Source organism: Macaca nemestrina, chromosome 12 (genome assembly GCF_043159975.1).
Source record: "Macaca nemestrina isolate mMacNem1 chromosome 12, mMacNem.hap1, whole genome shotgun sequence".
Lineage (NCBI taxonomy): Eukaryota > Metazoa > Chordata > Mammalia > Primates > Cercopithecidae > Macaca > Macaca nemestrina.
In genome coordinates, this window is record NC_092136.1 from 107,916,098 (window position 1) to 107,943,375 (window position 27,278).

The window sequence follows — 27,278 nt, forward strand, 5'->3', positions numbered from 1 at the left end:
TCGGCCTTTTGGAATTACAAGCATGAGCCACCAACACTCAGCCTCATTTCTTATATAATATAATTAATGTACATAGAGGCTGTTACTTGCCCAAGGACTTATAGTTTATTATTGGTTTGCACAATAACCCAGTTCTCTGAACATTTTCAATGCTCCTTCTGCTACGCCCATCTAATTGTCATGATTGAAACAAGTTTTAATGGCATGATGTATGGGTGTGTGTAGGGGGTGGGGTGTGTGTGTGTGTGTATGTCTCCAGAGGGCAAGCTAGAATTTTGTATGATTTCTGTCCTGAGAAGTATTTTGGTTTGCATACAACTCAACTTCCCATCCACCCAAGTTAATTATTATGTTCACCCAAACCATTATTTTATTGCTATATTCTGAAAACAAAAGGAGAAATAGCTTTACACAATAGTAGCAATACAGATAACTGTCAGCAAACACCCGTGGCATCAGTAACAAATAACCCTCCCCTCTGTGCAATACTCAGTGACTACACTGCTACACTTAGTAACAGCAATGAACTTTAACACTGAAGTGGAGAAACTTCTGTGAAATGGCTAGCCTTGTTAGATAAGAAGTGCTGGGTATTGGGCAAAGCTGGGCACATACTGAATGTGATGTCCTAAAGCTTCATAAGTACTATGAAATAACTTTCCAAACCTTAAATGCTGTCCCATTTTTTTTTTCCTGGAGAAGATGAAATTAATCAAGACAAGGATTTACTTGTGGAAATCCATGCATTTATTTACCTTAAATATATGCCAGGCACTAAAGATAAAATAAATAAGTTATAATCTCACATCAAGGTCCATACAGTCTCTGTACTGGGTAGAATCCAGGCTACACTGTTATAATAGACTGCCAAGATATGGCAACTTAAATAAGGTAGAGCTTTATTTCTCTCTTATAATAGTAGTCCAGAGGCTGAGTGTGGTGGCTCATGCCTGTAATCCCAGCCCTTTGGGAGGCTGAGGCGGATAGATTACTTGAGGTCAGGAGTTTGAGACCAGCCTGGCCAACATAGTGAAACTCTATCTCTACTAAAAATACAAAAATTAGCTGGACATGGTGGCAGTTGCCTGTAGTCCCAGCTACTCAGGAGGCTGAGGCAGGAGAATTGCTTGAACTCAGGAGGCAGAGGTTGCAGTGAGCTGAGATCATGCTACTGCACTCCATCCTGGGTAACAGAGACTCCATCTCAAAAAAAAAAAAAAAAAAAAGTAGTAGTCCAGAATGAGCGGTCCTGGATAATCAGGGGGCTCTGCCTCAACATCAGTTTCTAGGGTTCTCTGGTCATTTTCATTTCTTAGCAAGCAGGAAGGAAAAAGAGGAAGTGTGGGCAATTGACTTCTTCATGTAGATGAATGTCAGACTGCATACAATCCTTCTTATATCCCGTTGATCCAAATTTAGTGTCATGGCCACCACAATTAGCTGCAAGAGAAGCTGGGGAATATAGTCTCTCGATGGGTTGCTATGTGTCAGCTAAAACTCCTGGAGTTCTGTTAATAGATACTGGAGACTAGTCAGACGTTTTTCTCACAGACTTATAGCAAAGAAAGAAAATAATCTCAGCTCAAGGCAACCTCTACCTCCCAGATTCTCCTGCCTCAGCCTCCCAAGTAGCTGGGATTACAGGCGCATGCCACCACGCCTGGCTAACTTTTGTATTTTTAGTAGAAACAGGGTTTCACTGTGTTAGCCAGGCTGGTCTCAAACTCCTGACCTCATGATCTGCCCGCCTCAGCCTCCTAAAGTGCTGGGATTACAGGCATGAGCCACTGCACCAGCCCAGAAAGAAAATAATCAAACAATTGCAGAAAGAGCTGGTGAGTACTTAATTAAGTTTCAGTGACAGAACAGGAGGAGGAATTGTCATCTGTGCCTAGGGTGATGACCAGTTTCAGGGGATGTATCCCAAAGGAGGTGATGCTTGATTCTGGGACATGCTGGATTTATCAGTAGTAAGAGGACAGTAGGAAACAATAACAATAGAAAAAGAAGCCAGCCAGGCCAGGCATGGTGGCTCACACCTGTAATCCCAGCACTTTGGGAGGCTGAGGCGGGTGGATCACAAGGTAAGGAGTTCAAGACCAGTCTGGCCAAGATGGTGAAACGGCGTCTCTACTAAAAATACAAAAATTAGCCAGGTGTGGTGGCAGGCGCCTGTAATCCCAGCTACTTGGGAGGCTGAGGCAGGAGAATTGCTTGAACCCGGGGGGCGGAGGTTGCAGTGAGCCGAGATTGTCCCACTACAATCCAGCCTGGGTGACAGAGTAAGACTCCATCTCAAAAAAAAAAAAAAAAAAAAAAAAAAAAAAGAAGCCAGCCAGCCATGGTGGCTCATGCCTGTAATCCCAGCATTCTGGGAGACTGAGGTCAGCAGATCGCCTGAGCTCATGAGTTTAAGACCGCCTGGCAACACAGCAAAACCCCATCTCTACAAAAAAAAAAAAAAGGCGGGGGGGTTTCTTGTGAAGATAGCAGATGGAACATCTGTGTCTATTTTAGCTTTTTTTTTTTTCCCTGAAACCTTACTAAAATGACAATAGTATTTTTTCCAACCATAAATCCTTGAACAAGGAAAACAGGTAGCAGCCAAGAGCAACAAAATTTTGGAAGCAGGAAAGCAAATGGGGAATGGTAAATGAATTCGCAGATTCAAGAAAACTGATTTCTGAGCTAATGGTAAAAAAAAAAAATCTAAAACCCAACCCAATGTATACTCTTGAATCCCTCCCTCCAAAGACTTGGGAAATGGTGGCACCAGATACTTCTGGAAGTGGCAGTACTAAAATAAGGATCATTGAGTGTCAGTCTATTTAAGAAGGATGGGATTCTGCCATTTCTTCCCCCATTCCATATATCAAACAATTTTCTCTCCCCCGCCAACCACATTGGCAAAAAAACTGGAAACTTATTCTTTGAAAAGAATCAAAAATAGGGTCTTTGGCTGGAAGCACCAGGCATTTTGAGGTTGGGGTTCCTTATTGAAAGTAAGGGCTTTAAGTGAATATTGTCATGTTGGATGCTAAAACTGTCTAGCCCCCTTTCCCCACTCAGCTCCTCAAAGTGCTGGCAGTCAAGCCTTCACCCTTCAAGCAAAACCCTGGTAAAATTATTTCTGGGGATTCTGACCAAGCCAAGAGGAAAGAATTAAAGATACCAACATTTGAGTTTGCTGAATTAAATGGTCCAGCATGATCATCTTACAGTGAAGCATTTAGTCTTCATGAAAGATGACAAGAAATATTAGGAAATTTGTAATGTGAAACCTAGGGACCAAAACAAACAAACAGGAAACAGCAACTGGAGAAACAGAAACTTAATAAGGGAAAACGAGAATGTTAAAATACAAAAACAAAACCTGTCCTTAATTTTCTCTAAGAGATAATAAGGAAAAAATTGCAACCATAAAGGAACAGGATACTATATATATGTGTGTGTGTGTGTGTGTGTGTGTGTGTGTGTGTGTGTGTGTGTGTGTGTATTTTTTTTTTTGAGTTGGAGTCTTGCTCTGTCATGCAGGCTGGAGTGCAGTGGCGCCATCTCAGCTCACTGCAAGCTCCTCCTCCCAGGCCCACGTCATTCTCCTGCTTCAGCCTCCCGAGTAGCTGGGATTACAGGCGCCCACCACCACGCCTGGCTAATTTTTTGTAATTTTTTTAGTGGAGACGGGGTTTCACCGTGTTAGCCAAGAGGGTCTTGATCTCCTGACCTCGTGATCCACCCACCTTGGCCTGGCCTCCCAACGTGCTGGGATTACAGGCATGAGCCACTGCACCCCACCAAGATGATTTTTTTTTAAAAAAACAATAAAGGACTATAATCCAAAAAGTTCAATATGCAAATATTAGGCATTCTGGAAAGATAGAAGAGAAAAAACAGAGGAGAGAAAGAATTAGTAAAGCAATTCAAGAAAGTTTTCTAAAATGTAGGGACCTGAGTTTTCAGATTAGAATGGCCCAACACAATAGATGAAAGTAGAAACACTAAGGCAGTCATTAGGAAATTTCGGAGCACTGGAACCACAGAGAAGTTCCTACAAACCTCCAGAGAGAAAAAACAGGACACATTAAAAAAAAGATCGATCCGGAATCAGATTGGCTTGAGACTTTCCAAAAACAACAGTGGAAACTGAAAGGCAGTGGAGAAATGACTTCAAATTTTTGAGAAAGAAATAGCATCAAATGGAAAAAAAAAAAAAGAATAAAAATCTGAGCGAATTCTCTGTCTTGCCATATTATCACTCAACTGTGAGAGCAGAATAAATCAATATGCAAGATTTCAAAATATTACCTCATGCAACTTTTTTTAAGGAAGCTACTTGAAGATGTGCTACACACACACATTCACACACACAAGTAAACCAGGGGTGAAGAGGACATGGGGTACAAGGAACAGCTCCACCTCTGAAGAAAGGCAAGGGAACTCCCCAGGAAGATGGTGAAGGGAGATCTTAGGATCACATATGTGCTGCAGATACCAAGGACAGCCATGCCAGATTGGAGCAGGGCAGAAGGTTGTAGGAGAGACCTCAGGAAGATGAAATTGATAGAAAAGCTAATGGAAATAAACTTCTTACAATAAGGCAACTGGCAGAGTTTGAGATTGAATTATTGAGAAGTACATGGACAATTTAGCAAAAAGCAGAAAACAAGAAAAAGACGATGTGGTAGGGACATTTAGTGTTCATTCATAGCTAATGCTTCTTTTTTTTCTGGACACATGGGAGGATTATATTTCCCTTCTCTATTGCACTTAGGCAGAGTCATGTGAGTAGTTCTGGCCAGGGAATTTGAGCAGAAGTTGCATATGGTGGTTTTAAAGCACAGCCTTCACCCCGCACCGCCCCCCACACCCACCACCCCCAGCCTAAAGGGATTCTCAGTCTGTTGCCCATCCCCCAGGCCGGAGTGCAGTGGTGTGATCTCAGCTCACTGCAGCCTCAACCTTTCCGGGCTCAGGTGATTTTCCCACCTCAGCCTCCCAAGTAGGTGGGACTACAGGTAGCTGAGACTACATGTTGGCCAGGATGGTCTTGATCTCTTGACCTCATGATCCTCCTGCCTCAGCCTCCCAAAGTGCTGGGATTATAGGCATGAGCCACTGTGCCCAGCTAAAGTTTGTGTTTTTATGTTATCTGTACACTTACCATATATCCTCACTTTTCCCATTCCCCCAACTTGTCAATATTGTTACACCATAATTTTAGTAAGGTCATTTCTTAGCACTTAGGTTACTCTGACCATGTAGATACTTTTCATTGTTGAGCCCTGGAATACGCTATGACTTTCTTTTCCTTTCCTGCACAACTTTTCCTTCCAGTTAATTCTCTTGCATATTAGTCAAGATGGGCCAGGTTATGCTACAGTAACAAACAACCCAATTCTCAATAGAAAGAACATTAAAGAATTTGGGGCCAGGCCGATGGCTCACGCCTGTAATCCTAGCACTTTGGGAGGCCGAGGCAGGCCAATTGCTTGAGCCCAGGAGTTTGAGACTAGCCTGGGCAACATGGTGAAACTCCATCTCTACAAAGAAATACAAAAATTAGCTGGGTGTGGTGGCACGTGCCTGTAATCCCAGCTACTCAGGAGGCTGAGGCAGGAGAATTGCTTGAACCTGGGAGGTGGAGGTTGCAGTGAGCTGAGATCGTGTCACTATACTCCAGCCTGGTGACAGAGCGAGACTCCATCTAAAAAAAAAAAAAAAAATAGACAAAAGAATGAACAGAATGAGTGTAAATGACTTGAAAATAAAAGCTGAATAATTTCAGAAGTAAAATGAAATGAGAAAAGGATTCACATCAGTTACAAATTCCAGGATGTAGAAAGATACATGAAACCATATGAAACAAAGCCATATAGAAAAAGTCATATGGAAACAAACAGCAGTCATAGAAATGGTGGGAGAATTACAACCCAAGAAAACATATCCTTTCGTTATGTTAGATCACGTAATCCACTGTGTTATATGGAATATAAAATAATCTTGAGAAGCTGGTCATTGTCTCATTATTGTTCTGCAAAAGGATACCAGAAAGCACTGGAATAAGTGCCGAAGTCTTTTATACACTTTCTGGTACCGTATCAAATAGAAAATAAGCATCCTTTCATTAACACCTTGAAGACAATTAGTGAAGCTAGAAACATTTCTCTTTAATTTCCAAATAAATTATTTCCATTTTCACACATAACTTGTTCTGCCTTCCAGAATCCACTGCAAAGTACAATTTGAATTACTACCCATTTAAATGCATTAGTTCTTTAGAAAATGTGGATGATTTCACCTATATGTGTATAGAGTGTGCAATTTTCAGCCCATTTCTCCCCTTTTGACTTTACAAATCTCTACTCTAAGTATTGAAAAGAAATAAACTTTTTCTATATTTCTCTTTTATTCTCCCATTTCCTCAGCATTTGAATGCTGCCTGGGCACAAGCTAATGAGGTATGAATGTATTCAGTTGTTTATTTGTTCATTTACAAATACTGGTAGGACTCATGCATGCCCAGTTCAGTTTTAAACACTAGGGATACAACGTTTAAAAAAGAAAAAAAGACTAGGCGTGGTGGCTCATGCCTGTAATCCCAGCACTTTGGGAGGCCAAGGCGGGCAGATCACTTGAGCTCAGGAGTTCAAGACCAGCCTGGGCAACATGGCGAAACTTCATTTCTACAAAAAAATACAAAAATTAGCTAGGCAAGGTGGCAGGCGCCTATAATCCCAGCTCCTGGGATGCTGAAGTGGGAGGATCAGTTGAGCCTGGGAGGCAAAGGTTGCAGTGAGCCAAGATCATACCACTGCACTCCAGACTGGGCCACAGAGCAAGACCCTGTCTCAAAAAAAAAAAAAAAAAAAGACAAAATCCTTGCTCTCATAGAGCTTATCTTCTAATCGGGTTATAACCAAATAAACTGTAAAATTTATATAGGATGTCAGAATGTATTAATTGCTACAGAGGAAAACAGAGTGTAAATGCTGAACAGAGAGTCCTAGGGACAGTAAGAAAGCATCACTATCATAAAATGATTATCTGTCATGATAGAAAAATAAAAAGTATCCATAGGGGAATTGATTCATATATTCAAAGGGGAAATATGACCCATTACGTCTTGTCAGTATATATATGGCCTCTACAACCACAGACTTGATTTTTGATGGAAAGACCCTGGCATTACACAAAGAAAAAGAATCTTAAGATTGTTTGTATGAAGAAAGAATATTCTAAGTTACAAGTGCCAAGTTTCAGAATCTTAGACGAGAGCAGGGAAAGAGTCAATAATAATCAAAGGAGTAGGGAGGCTTGTGTTTTAGCCTCTTGAAAACAGTGCTGAGGGCCACAAGGCAAGTGAAGCAAATAAAATAAAGCATCAACACAACGACTGTTCCCAGAAGGGCAGTAGGAATGTAATGTCATGCTGAAAAACAGGCACCCACAAGGCTAATGCATTCACAGGCTACTTGATGCCAAGAGACTCTGGCATCAAAGTACTTTTGTCCTCTAAATGCCTATTTTACAATTGGCAAAGCCACAAGAAGGGCATTTCCAGGGTGGGAACATCTGGTTCATTTTACCTAAGTAAGTCAGCAAGTGCTTACTATTTTGTTGCTTTTTTAAGAGGCCTGTGCATATCCAACAAAGTTCATGATAATAACACATAAGATCTATATAATGTTGCCATTTTCACATTTTTTTTTTTTTTTTTTTTTTTGGAGATAGCGTCTCAATCTGTCACCCAGGCTGAAGTGCAGGGGCGCAGTCATAGTTCACTGCAAACTTGGACTCCTGAGTTAAAGCTATCCTCCCACCTCGGACTCCCAAAGCACTGGGATTATAGGTGTGAGCCACTGTGCCTGGCATCTACTAAAAATAATCTTGAGCAGTCCAGGGCCTCTGGAGTTTTGTCCTTCATTTAACAACAGCATCTTATCTTCAGTGCCTTTTAGGAAACTAGACAACTGTTTACTCTGAGATATCATTTACATTTTTTAGAACCTCAGCAATCATGTCATTTGTGTAAAATTCCAAATTCCCCAACGTATAATTCACACTTGATTGCATTAATCATATATTAAGTAATTCTTTGTAAATGTTTGCAAACTCCAGTGCTGTCAAATAATCCCTTGTCTATTTATTATTTTAGGAAAAATAATTAAATAGAGGAAAATCAAGCAGTTAAAAATGTTTATATAAACAAAGCAACCACTTTGTCTCATTATGCTAAAGCAAATATGTGTAAGAATGAACCTTGTGGATGAATAAAGCAAGTATGGCATATACATACGATGGAACATTATTCCATTGAGTAGAAGGAAATTCTGTCATAGGCTACAACATGGATGGACCTTGAGGACACTGTGCTAAGTAAAATAAGCCAGTCAGGCTGGGCGTGGTGGCTCATGCCTATAATCCCAGCACTTTGGGAAGCCGAGGTGGGCAGATCACCTGAGGTCAAGAGTTTGAGACCAGCCTGGCCAACATGCGAAACTCCGTCTCTACAAAAAATACAGAAATTAGCTGGATACAGTGGCGCATGCCTGTAGTCCCAGCTGCTTGGGAGGCTGAGGCAGGAGGATCACTTGAACCCAGGAGGTGGAGGTTGCAGTAAACTGAGACCGCGCTATTGCATTCCAGCCTGAACAACAAGAGTGAAACTCCGTCTCAAAAATAAAAATAAAAAAGACCAGGTGCTGTGACTCACGCCTGTAATCCCAGCACTTTGGGAGGCTGAGGCGGGCAGATCATGAGGTCAAGAGATCAAGACCATCCTGGCCAATATGGTGAAACCCCATCTCTACTAAAACTACAAAAAAATTAGCTGGGCGTGGTGGTGCGTGCCTGTAGTCCCAGCTACTCAGGAGGCTGAGGCAGGAGAATCACTTGAACCTGGGAGGTGCATGTTGCAGTGAGCCGAGATCGCGCCATTGCACTCCAGCCTGGCGACAGAGCGAGACTCTGTCTCAAAAAAATAAATAAAAATAAAAAATAAAACAAGCCAGTCAGAGGACAAATTCTGTGTGATTCCACCTATACATGAGGTATCTAAAATAGTCAAAACTCACAAAAGCAGAAAGTGGAATGATGGTTCTTGGAGGCTGTGGGCTAGGGAAATGGAGAGTTGCTGTTCTTAGGGATAGGATTTTAGTCATGCAAGATGAGAAATTTCTAAAGATCTACCGTACACCGTGGCACATATAATTAACAATGCTGTACACTTCACTGTACACTTACAAATTGTTAAGAGGCTAGATCTCATGCTATGTGTCCTTCACTAGAGTTTTTTTTAAAAACTGAACTTCAGTCTTATAAAACTATGTTGAAAGACATAAGAGATTTGTGAGCTTGTTTTGTACCATTTTTTTCTTTTTTCCTTTTTTTTTTTTTTTTTTTTTTTTTTTGAGACGGAGTCTCACGCTGTTGCCCAGGCTGGAGTGCAGTGGCGCGATCTCGGCTCACTGCAAGCTCCGCCTCCTGGGTTCACGCCATTCTCCTGCCTCAGCCTCCTGAGTAGCTAGGACTACAGGCGCCCGCCACCGCGCCCGGCTAATTTTTTGTATTTTTAGTAGAGACGGGGTTTCACTGTGGTCTCGATCTCCTGACCTTGTGATCCGCCCGCCTCGGCCTCCCAAAGTGCTGGGATTACAGGCTTGAGCCACCGCGCCCGGCCGTTTTGTACCATTTTTTTCTTACAAAGTCGATGTTGACTCTATCGGTCAGGTCCTTGGTTGCCTGCAACAAAACCAGCTTGAGAACCTTATTCAGAAAAGGGAGTTAGTAGAAGCATGTTTGAGGTGCAGAGACTTGATGGGAAGGTGGAGAACCAGGCTTGGAATGAATCAGAAGATCCCGGGAGTCCGGGCAGTAAGAACTGCAGGAAGCCAGTGTGGTCCCCATGATGCTGTTGCCCCCTTTCTGCCTGCTCACCCCCTGCCATAAGAAGCTCCAAATGGCCAGTCGGCAGCTTCAGCTGTTAATTCAGTAGAAGCATCACGGGGTTTTCTAGTGAAAGCATTTCTCCCTTGAATACTAAAACCTTTATATCAGCAAAGTTCAGAGTCACAGGGATTAGATACAACAAAAAATTTTAGTGACTCATTAAGTGGAATTGTGAGAGGCACCATCACCCTATTTTCACCCTTTGCTTCCCATACCACAGCTTCTGTTTATGGGGAAAAAATACCACCTACTATCTTGCTCACTAATTTAGAACATAGACATCCTGAATGATTATGCTAAAATCTTACAAGGTGTCATCTCCTGGAAATGGGCATACCTACCTGTTAATAACCCATTTCACAGTTTTATAGGGCCAGACGCCTCTAGGTGATAGTGGTGTGATATGATCAATGAATCCCATGGCGTCATTCCATTTCCCTATCTCCACCACTGTTAAGTGAATTACTTGATCTGTGGCAATGTGTAGGATAGCATGACTATGTATAAGACATTCTGTATGTTCATGGATGGTGGTACTAGCATGGCCTAAATCCAGATTAAATATATTACAATGAGGACATATCTGTGTCCCCTCCATGATGGTCCCCCAGAGTATGGTACCATATTCAGGATGTCGGTAGCTGCTGGAAAACTGGGTGGTAAGCAATAAGCAATAACAGTTCAGGCCAACCTAGGTAAGATTAAGTCTACTGAGCCCAGGTACAGCCTCCATCTCCCTACCATGAGTTCAAAGTAGGATAAAAATACTGATTGATAATTGTAGGACAGAACATTTTGTTCCATTGGTTATGAAAATTTTTTCATGGAGGGGACTTTTGGTGGCCATTCACATAAGATACAAGTATGCGCATACTCTAGACTCATCAACAGACCTCTTCCTCAAACCTCCTAATTACCAGCCCCCTGATCTTGTTTTTTACCCAACATGCCAAACCCTTCATGTCTGCTCATGAATTGGTGTGGATCTTTACCTACATCTCTCCATCTCTTCCTCTGGAAAAAGCAGACAGTGAGATGTAGCACTAGAGGTTCCACAAATGGAACTTTTTCACTGACCTTCAAGTTCTCCATTGAGTGGGGCTTACTGATGCTAGCATATTGTTTAGAGCCATTTGTAAGGCAGACTTGAATTTTTTTTCCTCTATTATTATAGGGAAAACCAGACAAGGCCATGAGTTGAGAGTGTGCTGTAAGAATAGATGTGCTGAGTCTGTGAACTTTGTTATTCCAGGTCCATTCAGGTCCCACTCGATATTCCTTCCTATATATGCGACCTCTCTTTGGTGATAAAGCTCCAGCCTGGTGAATCAGAACACCCAGCTCATGATGGACATTCAGATTGCACAGTCACTTGGTGTTCCACCGTCAGGCATTTAGTCTCTATCAAAGCCAAGTTATAAGCCAAGAATTATTTTTCAAAAGTATAATAGTATATGACAAAGAAAGCATGCCTTTTTTTTTTTTTTTTTTTTTTTTTTTTTTGAGATGGAGTCTCGTTCTGTTGCCCAGGCTGGAGTACAATGGCGCGATCTAGGCTCACTGCAAGCTCCGCCTCCTGGGTTCATGCCATTCTCCTGCCTCAGCCTCCCGAGTAGCTGGGAATACAGGTGCCTGCCACCACACCCGGCTAATTTTTTTATATTTTTAGTAGAGACGGCGTTTCACCATGTTAGCCAGGATGGTCTCTATCTCCTGACCTTATGATCCACCATGCCTGGCTAATTTTTTTGTATTTTCAGTAGAGACGGGGTTTCACCATGTTAGCCAGGATGGTCTTGATCTCCTGACCTCATGATCCACCTGCCTCAGCCTCCCAAAGTGCTAGGATTATAGGCGTGAGCCACCGCGCCTGGCCGAAAGCATGCCACTTCTGTAATTGTCCAGTGGAGGCTTCCTGGGCCTGATGGAGCATTCCAGGCTACTAGAGGTACTTTAGGCAGGTACCATTAGATCTGATGGACCATGGGCCAAATGGCAATGTTGCTTGCATTGTAGCTTGGACCAGCCGAAGGGACTTCTCTTGCTTTCAGCTCTATCAAAGCTAGCAGGCTTTGGGGTTTCCCACTTAATGGATCAGAGAAGCACATTATACTGATAATGTTTCCTCTGAAATTAAAAAAGGTTCACTTGCTGGACAAGGTGGCTCACACCTGTAATCCTAGCACTTTGGGAGGCCAACGCAGGCGGATCACCAGAGGTTGGGAGGTCGAGACCAGCCTGACCAACATGGAGAAACCCCATCTCTACTAAAAATACAAAATTAGCCAGGTGTGGTGGTACATACCTATAATCCCTGCTACTCGGGAGGCTGAGGCAGGAGAATCGCTTGAGCCTGGGAGGCGGAGGTTGTGGGGAGCCAAGATCACACCATTGCACTCCAGCCTGGGCAACAAGAGTGAAACTCCATCTCAGAAAAAAACAATAAAAAAATTTAAAAATAAAAATGGTTCACCAAGTATTAGGCTTTTTTTTTTCTCAGTAGGGGGTATAAGATACGGTAACTTTTCTTCTTTGGAGAGGTTTCATCAACATACCCCTGATTAAAGGGCTCCCTTCCCCCAAGAAGCTTCACAGAGATTGCTGGCTACTGTATTTTCATTGGATATATCTTTAGGATACACATATTTCTGAATATATAATTTATCCACCCCCTGGAACACTGATAATGCTCACAGCAACTCAAGCGACCTCAGTGTGAGAACATAAGACCACACTAGTAATAGACATAATGTTGGGCACCTTTCTTTTTTTGCACTGCTAGTATCTCTTGCCCTCAAACTTCCTCACTCTCTCTGATATTTCTCCTGTTTTCACAACAGCTATGTATGTGGCTTAGACCCAATCAACCATTCATTCATTCACTAAGGTGCACTGGGTGCCCACTATGTGCTAGGTACTTGAAAACCATTGATATTCAACAGTGAGTAGTATTTTTGTTTTTGTTTTTGTTTTTTTTTTTGAGACAGAGTCTCGCTCTGCCGCCCAGGCTGGAGTGCAGTGGCCGGATCTCAGCTCACTGCAAGCTCCGCCTCCCGGGTTGACGCCATTCTCCTGCCTCAGCCTCCCGAGTAGCTGGGACTACAGGCACCCGCCACCTCGCCCGGCTAGTTTTTTGTATTTTTTAGTAGAGACGGGGTTTCACCGGGTTAGCCAGGATGGTCTCGATCTCCTGACCTTGTGATCCGCCCGTCTCGGCCTCCCAAAGTGCTGGGATTACAGGCTTGAGCCACCGCGCCCGGCCCAGTGAGCAGTATTGACATGGCACCTGCATGTCTCTGATAATCAGCAAGCCAGTAGCATGGATCCAGAAGAGGAAAGGAGGGAAAAGGATGCTATACAAGAGTACTGACCTTGAACACACAATGATCCTGCCCACAGCCTAAGAAACAGACTCTAGCCAAACAGAGCAGCCATTTGTCCTTCTATGGAGTGATTAGGAAGAGGGTTAAAGTGTGCCTCCAGTTCTCATTTATGGGGAGAGGAAGATTGAATGGAACTTCCATTTCTTCCTATAGCAGAAGCATAAATGTGAGGAAAAAGGAAGAGTTTCTCCTGATATTAGCAGTATTCCTTGCCACTGTTGAGTGCCCACTTGGGATTGGTTATAATTAATTCATAGTGACACCAGCCTGCCTGGTTGAGTGATTTTCCCCAGAAACATTCAGCTGCAGGCTGGACTGATCCCGAGATAGAGGTTTCCCAGATGAATATGACAGAGGGATAGGGGCTTGGAAATTGAGATATTTCCAAGAGAACAATTATAATGATGTCTCATTGAACTCAAGATATGGAAGAAGGCAAAGATAGGAGAGTATTAGTGGGTAGAAAGTGACAGAGTTGGTCAGTGGATTACAAATCTTGATGAAACCAAAGAATCACCACAGTCAAAAAGAATAGACAGGCTGGCAGGCTCTGAGGTCTTGATATTTTTAGTGGACTGTGTAAATTTCCAATTTTGGAAGTAATTAATATTTCTGATGAAAAAGAAATAGATAAGAAAGGAAGAATAGAGAGAAAGGTTTATTAGAGATGAGGAAGTCCAGGAATTTGAGAAGTGACACCAGGCAGCTCATCCAAATGGATGTTGAAATCAGTAAGCAGAATGACAGGAATTGAAACAGAAAGAAAAACAAAGTGCTAAAATCTTTAGTACATGGAGAATGACCAAGCAGTTGGCAGATGACAGCAGATGATAGAGCCAGATGGCATAAGCCTCAAAGGAGCAGGGATTTTTTTTACAACAGGGGTTGGAAAAGAATAATTATCAGGAAGTTGCACTGGGGAAACAGGAGCCGTCTCCTCCTGATCCTAGAGAATGGGCAATGTGAGTGTGCTGCAGGGGAAGCAGTGTTCTCAGGGACCAGCAGTTTTCACTTAAGGCAAGCAGAGGAGACTGCTCCTCTGGCAATGGGATAAGATTTGCTGATAGTGTAGCCTTCAAAGTATGAAAGAACCAGCAGCTTTCTTTTATAATTAAAACCAGATCTTCCACTTGAGAGGGACAAGGGACTGCTAGGAGCTTATAACCCCAATCCCTCTCCTCCAAAATTCACCTTCCCCATCATCACATCACCCTCACACTGTATTTAGGGGTTTTGTGTCTGCTTTATCATTCTTGCCAGAGAATAGTCTCACCTCTTCATTCCCTCATAACACGAGAGACCAGATTAGAATCCATGCCATTTATTTCTCTCTTCCTTCCTTGCTTCTGTTCTTTTCTTCCCTCCATTCCCCAACCCCACAATTTTTTGCCTTCCCTTAAATCATCCATTAATTCAGGGAGACTTTTTTTTTTCTTTTTCTTTCTTTTTTTTTTTTTTTGAGACAGAGTCTCTGTTGCCCAGGCTGGAGTGCAGTGGTGTGATCTCAGCTCACTGCAACTTCCACCTCCTGGGTTCATGCAATTGTCCTGCCTCAGCCTCCCGAGTAGCTGGGACTACAGGCGCGCGCCACCACACCTGGCTAATTTTTGTATTTTTGGTAGCACACCACCACGCCTGGCTAATTTTTGTATTTTTGGTATCACGCCACCATGCTGGCTAATTTTTGTATTTTTGGTAGCACGCCACCACGCCTGGCTAATTGTTGTATTTTTGGTAGCATTCCACCACACTGGCTAATTTTTGTATTTTTGGTAGTGACGGGGTTTCACTATGTTCGCCACGTTGGTCTCGAATTCCTGACCTCGGCCTCCCAAAGTGCTGGGATTACTCAAGTGAAAGCCACTGCACCAGGCCCATTCAGGGAGACTTTCAAATCCTAGAGGGAAATAGATATAAAGAATCATACTACAAGATATTGTTGCTTAAAAAGAATTGTTATTCATCATCGACTCTTGAGTTCCTTACAGGGAGGCCTCCCGACCTAGTGCTTTTAGTGTCTGTTCCCTACCTTCTCATAATTCCTTCAAGAACTTCTAGAGGCCAGGCGTGGTGGCTCAAGCCTGTAATCCCAGCACTTTGGGAGACCAAGACGGGTGGATCACAAGGTCAGGAGATCGAGACCATCCTGGCTAACACGGTGAAACCCCGTCTCTACTAAAAAATACAAAAACCTAGCCGGGCGAGGTGGCGGGCATCTGTAGTCCCAGCTACTCAGGAGGCTGAGGCAGGAGAATGGCGTGAACCCGGGAGGCGGAGCTTGCAGTGAGCTGAGATCCGGCCACTGCACTGCAGTCTGGGCGACAAAGCAAGACTCTGTCTCAACAAAAAAAAAAAAAAAAAAAAAGAACTTCTAGAGACCTAAGTGCCTCAACTTACGGGAGGAAGGTCAAGAGAAAGATAGCTGCTCCCTCCACACCTCTAAAAGACCTGCCTTTCAGTTCAAGTTTTCCATCTGAAGGCCTGCTTCTTCCCCCAGATGATTGATAGCAGCAGCGCGCAATTGTTTTAGGAAAAGCACTACCTGCAGAACAACTATATTCGAATCTGAAGCCCCACAGACCCACACACAGAAACTAGAAATCAGATTACTGCGTAGACATGACAGGTGTTACACTGAGTCCTTTTATTCCCAACTAATTATTAATAAGTTTTGTTTTATCATGTGTATTACATATACTTTGCTATAATTTTATTCTGTAGGATGATTTGCCAAGTGTATTCTAAATGTGTTTTCAAAATTAAATACAATCAGTTAATAGGGTTGCCTATTTTAAAAAGAAAATAAAGATAAGTTTTTGAAAAGATAGTACTTCCTGGCTGGGTGTGGTGGCTCATGCCTGTAATCCTAGCACTTTGGGAGGCTGAGGCTGGTGGATCACCTGAGGTCAGGAGTTCGAGACCAGTCTGGCCAACATGGTGAAAACTCATCTCTACTAAAAACACAAAAATTAGCTGGGCAAGGTGGCGGACACCTGTAATTCCAGCTACTCGGGAGGCTGAGGCAGGAGAATTGCTTGAACCTAGGAGGCAGAGGTTGCAGTGAGCCGAGATCATGCCATTGCATTCCAGCCTGGGCAACAGAACAAAAACTCTGTCTCAAAAAAAAAAAAAAAAGAAAAGAAAACATAGTATTTCCTACAGTGTAAAACATGCCTCTGTGTAACATATAAGCATTTCAGCATTGAGTTTTCAGCCACAAAAAGCATTTTTTAAATATTCTAGTAATGGTAAATTAAATGGATAGGAGGGAAAAAAGTTATGCAGACTTGGTGCTGAGTAAATTCAAGCTTTCAGTCTAAGAACATAGCCATAATTAGATTTCTCTTAAGACACTGCACATCTGCCTAAATTCACACATATAAAGATGAGTGACAAAACAATAACAAATTAGTTATGCCTCAAAGTTAAAATATAGCAACTGCATTATTCATAGCCTGCCAAAGATGGTGGGAGATTTTTTCTTATTGTCAAGTTCTTTTCTTTTTTTTATTTTTAGAGTCTAAGCATCGGGTTGGTGAAAAACTCAATTTCTCTATAATACTATAGTCCTTGACAAAAGTTTTTCAAAAATAGCCACTTGGGAATCTCTCTACTAAGAATTCTGAGGAGAAACAGGGAAGCAGGAGAAATAGAAAAAAAGAGGAGGTAAAATGGTTTGCACTCCCACAACAAAGCTATTTATGGCATCAGGTCACTGAACTGAGCTGTGATTTCAGCAATGAGGACAAGTAGGAAAGTATGACAGTACCAAATAACCCACTGGCCATTCACAAAGATCTTGGTGCCTCAGGCATGTAGTCAGATGAGTTTGCTAAAAGACCATTGACAAACTGGAAACAGTCGCATGGGATCTCTGGCTTATACAACATTTAGCACTTTCCCTCTCCAATTAGGTGAATTAATCCAATATTGGCCGAGCGCAGTGACTCACACCTGTAATCCCAGCACTTTGGGAGGCTGAGGCAGGTGGATCACGAGGTCAAGAGATCGAGACCATCCTGGCCAACATGGTGAAACCCCTTCTCTACTGAAAATACAAAAATTAGCTGGGGGTGGTGGCGTGCGCCTGTAGTCCCAGCTACTCGGGAGGCTGAGGCAGAAGAATCACTTGAACCTGGGAGGTGGAGGTTGCAGTGAGCCAAGATCGCACCACGGCACTCCAGCCTGGGTGAAAAAGTGAGACTCCGTCTCAAAAAAAAAAAAAAAAAAAAAAAAAAACTCCAATATAACAAACATTTTATGACATCTGTCATTTGCCATGCAATATGATTGACATAACAGCAAATCCAGTCAGCATATCGAGAAAATTAACATATCATAATGGCAGTATGCCAGTGGTTCAGAGCAACCGTAAGAAGAGTACCTAAGAGAGAGGTGAGTGGCAGGGAAGGCTGCTCAGATGGTATGATTATTGAGCTGACTACTGAAGCAGAAATAGGAGTTTCTTAGACAGAAAAGGGGGTAGAAGACATTCCAGATAGATAAAACAACATGTGGAGGGGCAAGAAACATAAAACAGTATAGCCTTGCCACCTTGCCTCATGATTCAGCCAGGAAACAGATGGCACAATTGTAGGTTAACCGAGAAGAGTTTAATGAAGTGACTATTTCCAGAGATAGAGTCAGCATCGAGGACACTAATAAAGGATGGTGAAGCACTCAGAGATAGCAACAGTGGGAAGCCATTAGCCACCTGGTTGGAAGAGGAGAGGACAGAGAATGGTATTACCAGAACATGGTGACTGCTGTAGCCATGCGAAAGGGTCTACCCAACAGAAACCCTGACTAGAAGCAGAGGAATACCACCACTGCTAAACCACAGCCCAGCAGAAGCAAAGAGAGGGATAAATACTCTGACTTCTCTTTCCTTCCATCTCCAGCCGACACCTCCCATTGGCTGAACCCCCCTGCAAGCCAGCCGGCAAGGGGCTTTGGGAAAGCTTTCTGTGGAGGACAGCTTCCTCAGGCATAGAGAAGGATGGAGACCAGATCTGGAGAGGCATACAGAGAATCACTAGCACACCTCGGATTCATATCCCAGGTCCATACAGTCTCCTGTTTCTTGAATAGGTGTAACACAAGACTGTACCTGTAACTAATACTGTGACAAGTCTGCTGTCTTAGTGAGTTTGGGCTGTTATAACAAATTACCACAGAATGGGGATTTAAGCAACAGAAATTTAGTTCTCACAATTTTGGAGGCTGGAAGTGGATGATCAGGGAGATTACGGTGCCAGCATGGTCAGGTTCCAGTGAGGGCCCTCTTCTGGGTTGCAGACAGCCATCTTGTATCCTCACATGGTAGAAAGAAAGAGGACTAGAGCGCTCTCTGGGGTATCCTTTTTTTTTTTTTTTTTTTTTTTTGAGACGGAGTCTCTCTCTGTCGCCCAGGCTGGAGTGCAGTGACACGATCTCGGCTCAATGCAAGCTCCGCCTCCCGGGTTCACGCCATTCTCCTGCCTCAGCCTCCCGAGTAGCTGGGACTACAGGCGCCCGCCACATCGCCCGGCTAATTTTTTGTGTGTGTGTATTTTTAGTAGAGACGGGGTTTCACGTGTTAGTCAGGATGGTCTCGATCTCCTGACCTCATGATCCGCCCACCTCGGCCTCCCAAAGTGCTGCGATTACAGGCGTGAGCCACCGCATCCGGCCTTCTCTGGGGTATCTTTTTTTAAGGGCACTGAATCCCATTCATGAGGGTTCCACCCTCATGACCTAAATTACATCCCAAAGGCCTCACCTCCTAATCCTAATACCACCACATTAAGGTTAGCATTTCAACATAAGAATTTGGGAGGGACACAGACGTTCTATCCATACTACAGCCCTTGTTGCTTTTTCCTAAACTGATAGAAAGACGAGTTCATTAAATTTTATGACGAATGAGATTCTTAAGATCTGGTTTGTTGTGCAACCTGTGCCCTTCACTCAATCTTTCAATATGCTTATTTTTAACCACAGCTATGTAATAATCTATCAGATTTTTAAAAGCAAAAACAATCAGACAGTACGAGATGACATAGCATGTAAGTGCTTATTTGTCTATCTAAAAATAACTGCTACTTTCGTGTTCTGTCAGTTTATGAAACTTGCATATTAGTCTTGTAGAATATTTTTGTTCACTTGAGATACCTCATATTTTATTTATAAATTCTAGTTAAATCATATTAAGATATCTTCAAATGTTATTATGGTGCTAGATTGTTGGAAGGAGAAGAAAAAGAACAAGTTGTCGTTATACAACCTTTTTTCTGTTTATTTTTCAGATCAATAACCCGATCTTATTACCGCAACTCAGTTGGTGGATTTTTAGTATTTGACATTACCAACCGGCGATCTTTTGAACATGTGAAAGATTGGCTAGAAGAAGCAAAAATGTATGTACAGCCGTTTCGGATTGTATTTCTGCTAGTGGGACATAAATGTGATTTAGCTTCACAACGTCAAGTTACAAGGGAAGAAGCTGAAAAACTGTCAGCAGACTGTGGAATGAAGTATATAGAAACCTCAGCAAAGGATGCTACAAATGTTGAAGAATCCTTCACAATCTTGACAAGAGACATATATGAACTTATTAAAAAGGGAGAAATTTGTATTCAGGATGGCTGGGAAGGGGTTAAAAGTGGTTTTGTTCCAAATACTGTGCATTCTTCTGAGGAAGCAGTAAAGCCCAGGAAAGAGTGCTTCTGCTGACTTCAAACGTGCCAAAGAACTCACAGGAACAGATTGGCTGTCATTTCAGGATAAATACCAACATTAACAGCAGAATGATGCAATAAAAGCATTTAAAAAGGTTACAAACCCACACCAATACTATTTTGTAAGGTATTTGATTCAGAGCGCTATGCTTACTTGTTACACTACTAGACTGGGTATTTTGCTAAATTGTCAAGCAAAGCAGACAACCTTTTTCTTGAAAGTACCTCCATTCTCACTTCGTTAGCATATGCTGACCTTAGTGTCCAGCTATGTCAATATTACTCATTTTTCTTGACAGTTCAAATGGATTTTTGTGAATATATAATCAATTGAAAAGATTTTATTAGGAATTACATTCTCTTGAGTTAATTAATATTGAATAGCAAAATGCATTTAAATATGCACTGTTCACCTGCAGAATAAACAATCTCAGAAGTATCGACTAGGACGTAAATAGCAGTTCCTTGTATAAGGTACCAGGTTTTCTCCCCATTGTCTGGAAATGTTTGCCCTCCCTTAATTTTGCCTCAACACAAGAAAATAAGTTTTATGTTCATTTTTGTTCTCTAATTTATTGCTTCTAAAAATGCATTATGTTTTACAAATATATCTAAAGGATCCAAGCACACTATTTTAAGCAAATATTTGTAAAATTAAAAACAGAGGACCGCTCACCAAATGTTTGAAATGTTGATTTTTTTTTTTTTTTTTTTTTTTTTGAGACAGGATCTTGTTTTGTCACCCAAGCTGGAGTGCAGTGGGGCAATCTTGGCTCCCTGCAACCTCTGCTTCCTGGGTTCAGGTGATTGTCAGTACCTTACCTCAGCCTCCTGAGTAGCTGGAACTGCAGATGTGCACCACCATGCCCGGCTAATTTTTGTATTTTTAGTAGACACGGGATTTTTCCATGTTCCCCAGGCTGGTCTCCAACTCCTGGCCTCAAGCAATTCGCCCACCTCAGCTTCCAAAGTGCTGCTGTGCCCGGCCTATCAGCAGCAAATGTTTTGCTGTTACAGTGTACTGTTCATATTTAGACAAGAAAAACTAAATTTATTTATGTATTGACATTTTCAAAGAAAGTAAATGCAATTTGCCTTGAACTATTGTCAAAATTATTAATATAGGTAAACATAGAATGTTTTTAATAATAGCATTTTTGTCCAAGTAAATTTCCAAATTTCCTCATTTCCAATATGAAAAGAATGCAGAAAAGATTTTTCTGTGCAAGGAAAATTGGTTAGATGTTTGATATATTTAGCCTTCAAATTGCATTTTACAATCTCATCAGTACAAGTGAAGATAGAATAATCAATTAAGACAGTAAAATGACTTTTGAGTTTCCTAACTTTTAACTTATTGATTAAACTCTCCTGGAAGGGATATTTTGATCATAGTGTCAAATATTTTATAATGTACATTTCTATTCTGTCCTGTACACTTCTTAATCACAAAAGAGTACCAAGTGAAGTTTTTTGGAGTCATAAAGTTTTTACTCTTAACCTTTAATTGCTTCATTTGTTTGAAAACCAAAGGGGCATAGTAGAAACAATATTTGATAAGAAACCAGAAAACTTGGTTACCAATATCTAACCATGAGTAAGTCACTTGACCTCTCTAAGCACCATTTTTCTTATTTGTAAAATTAGGCTAATAACCCATTAGTGTGTTTCATGGAAAATTATTTTGAGAATCTAGTGAATCATGCAACAAACGCTTTGTAAATAGAGTAAGCATTTTACAGATTTGAGAATGATATGCTGCTCATGGGCATACTATTATATTTGCAACGGGTGAGAATTTTGTTTTCTCATAATTTTTCCTTTCATTCCTATACAGAGGGAGTAGAAAAAGATGTGTGTTTTCGTGGACCCGTAGGAATTCTTGATTGATGCATATCCTCTAGCTTATTTTGTGGGGGCGGGGGAGGAGAGGGAGGGATCTCGTTCTGTTGACCAGGGTGGAGTGCAGTGGCATGATCACAGCTCACTGCATCCTGGACCTCCCAGTCTCTAGCGAGCCTCCCACTTAGCCTCCTGCTAGCTGGGACCACAGGTACACGCCACCACGCCTGGCTAATTTTTTATTTTTTGTAGAGAAGGGTCTCCCTGTGTTGCCCAGAGTATAGGTCTCGTACTCCAGGGCACAAGCGATCCCTCCGCCTCGGCTTCACAAAGTGCTGGAATTACAGGCATGAGCCCCCGCGCCAGCTTCCTCTGTTTTTTTTACCCTTGAGCTATTGTTCCCGCGAAGTGGAAATAATAGAGAGGGACGTTCCTGCAGTCTTAACCCAATCAAAAGTCACGTTTGTACTTTTTGTGCATCTTTGAAATAGATGTTTAATTGTAGTTTCAAATACTTGTACCTTTTCTGAGTTCATGTATTTTTAATTGTGCTTATGGAGAGAATATAAATTATAACTATATAAGGTATCACTATTTATATTGTCAGCATTTTCTTGATATCCTTAAGTTAATTTCACATGACTTCAAACCATAATTAACCAAATGAGAAAATACTTGTCCCCCAAAATGTGAAGTAGTCCATTTTACTATTACAGTTTTCAATCTTATATGACAATTTCCCATCGGTCCAAAATGGCATAAACCCAAACACTGAAAATCTAACAGCAGCTGAAAGTACAGTCACCTGTGCCTACTTCTAAAGTTAAATAGCTAAAACATAAAATGTGATTTAAATTTCAGTGGACGCCCTTTATAATTCTAATGTCGGGAGGGACTAATATTTGGGCTGAAGGATATCATGTGTTCCAAGATTTAAAACAGAGCTAAAGAACTAGAATAAAAACAGGAAGGCAGGGTCCAAAATTCAAGGCGTGAACAGAAGGAAGCCTAGAACTCATCTCCTAGCACCTTATTCACCACGCTGTGCTTAGTGTGTGTGTATTGAGTGGAGGGAGGGAAAGGGAGGGAGAGGATGTCAAGAAAAGGGGAAATGTGTTCTAACTGAATCCACAAAATACTAAAATAGGGTTAAATAATTTTCATATTATAGAGGAGCTATTTATGGTAAAACAATAGTAAAGTGAACAACGATCACTGCAAAACTCTGAGTGCTTGTACAAGATTGCCAAACATCTGTCTAACCTTAGCCAGTTATCTTTATCCATTTATTTATATATATATATAATAGCTGACCTATTTTCTTACACATCGTTATAGAGAATATGGATAACAATGCCAAAATAGTAAAAATACTTGCTCCAGGCAAAATGCTTTTACCAAGTTTCTTAGAAATCAAATATCCTTTATTTTATATTAAAGTTACTTTATTTAAAATTTAAAACCAGTAAATGATGTAGCTAATTACTAAATAGTTTAAGTAAATGTGGGTTTTGATTTTTTGAGACAGAGTCTGGTTCTGTCTCCCAGGCTGGAATGCAGTGGCGTGAACTCAGCTCACTGCAACCTCCGCCTCCTGGGTTCAAACAATTCTCCTGCCTCAGCCTCCTGAGCAGCTAGGATTACAGGCGTGCACCACCACATCCAGCTGATTATTATTATTATTATTTTTGAGACGGAGTTTCACTCTTGTTGCTCAGGCTGGAGTACAATAGTGCGATCTTGGCTCACCGCAACATTTGCCTACCGGGTTCAAGCAATTCTCCCGCCTCAGCCTACCAAGTAGCTCAGATTACAGGCATGCGCCACCATGCCAGACTAATTTTTTTTTTCTTTTTTCTTTTTTTTTTTTTGTAGAGATGGGGTTTCTCCATGTTGGTCAGGCTGGTCGCGAACTCCAGACCTTAAGTGATCCACCTGCCTCAGCCTCCCAAAGTGCTGGGATTACAGGTGTGAGCCACTGCGCCCGGCCTAATTTTTGTATTTTGAGTAGAGACAGGGTTTCACCATGTTGGCCAAGCTGGTCTCCAACTCCTGACCTCAAGTGATCCACCTGCCTCGGCCTCCCAAAGCGCTGGGATTACAAACGTGAGCCACCGGCGCCTGGCAGTAAATGTGATTTTTTTTTTAAAGAAATGAAAACAGTCCAATTCTTATCGTAAACTTGTCCCTGATGGAAACTGCTCATCTTGAGCTGCATTCACACTCCCAGTTCATGTAGTGATGTGATAGTAAGTATAAGCCAAAATGTTTAATCAGAATGTTTTTTAATGTGGCCTTTATATGCATAATAGTGGCAAACAAGATTTCCTGAGCCTGGAAACTTGAGAGTTTATTCTAGATTTCCAAAAACCTCAAGCATTCCGTATTTTTTGTGTGTAGCAACCAAAACAGTCTTTTATATTATTGTTAAGATAACTTTATCAGAACAAAGTCTTTTTATCCAACTTTACGTCATTAAAAAAAATGAATCTATGGATTAATAAAATCATTTTAAGAGTATTTTTGTCAGATTTTATACTGCCCTTGGTTCAGTTAAGAACAAAGCTTTCAAAGCAGCTTTAAAGAGTGCACTGTATTTGAATAATTTCCTGGCCGGGTGCGGTGGCTCACACCTGTAATCCCAGAACTTTGGGAGGCCGAGGCGGGCGGATCACGAGGTCAGGAGATCGAGACCATCCTGGCTAACACAGTGAAACGCCGTCTCTACCAAAAATACAGAAAAAAAAAGAAAAAGAAAAAAAATTAGCTGGGCGTGGTGGCAGGCACCTGTAGTCCCAGCTACTCGGGAGACTGAGGCAGGAGAATGGCGTGAACCCGGGAGGCGGAGCTTGCAGTGAGCCGAGATCAAGCCACTGCGCTACAGCCTGGGTGACAGAGCAAGACTGTCTCAAAAAAAAAAAAAAAAGAAAGAAAGAAAGAATAATTTCCTTAGGTCTCACACAGAAGAACTCGCAAGACTAAAGACCCATTCAAAAACTAACTTATTTGCTTCTCGGTAACTACCTAAAAGATTTCACTTGGAAATGCAAAAGAAACATGTAATCTTTCTTTAAGAAAAAACAGAAAGATCCTCTTTCAGCATGGGGAGCTGAAAAAAGAAAAAACTGAAAGACTATAAAGGTTTTACTCTTTGTTTGTTTGTTTGTTTGTTTTTTAGAGACAGGGTCTTGTTCCCTCTCCTAGGCTGGAGTGCAGTGGCACAGTGATAGGTCATAGGAGCCTCAAACTCCTGGCCTCAAGCCATCCTCCCACCCCAGTCTCCCAAGGTGCTCGGATGACAGGCATGAGTCACCCTGCGCCCAGCCTATAAAGGCTTTAATCTTAGATTCTTTGTATTTTAAAATGGTAGGATACAATCCCAACCAGAAGCTAACTCTTGGAAATTTCACAGCTGATAAATAGCCATCTCTGCTTCAGAATCTTTCTCAACTCTGAACGTTTTCACCAAATCTTCCTGAGCTACTGATCTTCACTTGATCTTAAAATAACAGACTAATCTCCTGAACCTTAATGGACTGCTGCATGACCTGGTGTTTCTATACTGCTAATGACTGATGCAAGTAGACACATGAGTGATGAGCTGTGACAATCTATTTCAATCATTACACAATCTAGTTCACTTACTGCACATAATCATGGTAGAAAATAAATGAAAACAAAATTTTAAGGTATAAAAAAATTAGTGTACCTCGTTATTATTTCTGGGTAATTTTTTTGTCTTTTTAAAAAATAGTGCCTAAAACATTGTCTTATCTATGTGACATTCAGTGACTACTAATTGATGGTTATTGTGTTGAATTACCCCTATTAAATGTGGGTTCCACATATTTGGTTTCAATTTATATATTCCATGGAAGAATAAACATGTTTTATTATCATCATCCCTCAGCATTTTTTTTTCAGGATGACAGACAATGGAAGTAGGATAAGTGTAAACTTTTTGAAGTATGTTATTAATGTTATTTGATTTTAAATAATGAATAAAAGAATGAGAATGAGAACTATGATTGTCATATAATTATCATCATATCCATCTTTTTTTTTTCTTTTTTGAGAGGTAGCAAGGTTTATTGTGAAGAGCAAAAGAACAAAGCTTCCACAGCGTGAAAGGGGACCCGAGTGGGTTGCCTCACGGTATCTATCTTTAACTAGCCATCTTTGGTGGTGCTTTTAAAATAGAAACAACTATTTAACTACAATTTTGTGTGTATGTATTCACAAATGAAGGGCAAAAAATAATCAATTCGAGATCCACAATGCTTTACATATTACATTATACCATGATGGAATGTAGGGTAGAACCCCATAATCAGACATTAATATTTGTACAGCAAATATATGAATATTCACACCATAAGAGATACGATCTGTAAATAATCTGTCATCAGTCCAGGTCAGATTTTTGTTGCCAAATGGGTTATAAAAAGAATCTTCGATTTTTCAGAGCTTTTTGGATTTCAGAATTGCAGAAAAGGGTCGTGTACTATGTACTATGCCTTGTACTATGCTTTAACACATGTTTCAAAATGTGTAACTTTTCTCTACTTGGCTCATATTTGTCATGCTTCAGCCTTGCACGTAGTGGGAGCTTATGAAATTTTGAATTGAGCTGTTAAATCACACAGAAAATATTTATACCTTCTACATAAGCATTTAACTATGTAAAATGTTTATAACAGTGCTTGGCACATAATTATATTATTATAATTACTATTTTTGAGACAGAGTTTTGCACTTGTTGCCCAGGCTGGAGTGCAGTGGCATGATCTCGGCTCACTGCAACCTCTGCCTCCCAGGTTCAAGTGATTCTCCTGCCTCAGCCTTCTGAGTAGCTGGGATTACAGGTGCCCGCCACCACATCCAGCTAATTTTTTGTATTTTTAGTAGAGACAGTGTTTCACCATGTTGACCAGGGTGATCTTGAACTCCTGACCTAAAGTGATCCGCCCGCCTTGGCCTCCCAAAGTGCTGGGATTACAGGCGTGAGCCGCTCCTCCCAGCCCTGTTTTATTTTTAGTATCGTTCTTGTTATAATCACTAAGTTGTCAAGAAGCCAATCTTAATCCCTATTGTTGGCTAGAAACTGTTGATAATGGCTCTCTGGTTAGTTCATTTTAAGTGGTCATGACTCCCTGGAATGGCCTAATTCTTAGAGAATGCTTCAGTAGTGCCCTAAAGGACATAGAGCTCCTGGGGATTGCTGGTCATCAACAATAGCATCTGGCCAGATGGACAAGGGCTTGAAGGAGTGTCCCAACAGCAGCACTGCAAATTCACCAGCAGAAAGAGTTAGTGCATGCGCCCAGTGTGGTAAGGACTGTGGGTCAGAGGATTAGGCTTTTAGTTTGTGTAAAATGATTATCAC

The 27,278-nt window shown here is 41.5% G+C and overlaps 1 protein-coding gene across 1 annotated transcript in view; it reads left to right on the forward strand.

Annotated features, from left to right (window-relative positions):
* Window positions 1-25,791, forward strand: part of LOC105493660 (RAB39A, member RAS oncogene family) — a 40,239-nt gene extending 14,448 nt beyond the window's left edge. The window contains exon 2 of the mRNA XM_011761499.3: window positions 19,619-25,791. Within this exon, the coding sequence (XP_011759801.1) occupies window positions 19,619-20,045 (427 nt within the window). The 3' untranslated portion in view covers window positions 20,046-25,791. The remainder of the gene's footprint in view (window positions 1-19,618) is intronic.
* The last annotated feature ends 1,487 nt before the right edge of the window (window positions 25,792-27,278 follow it).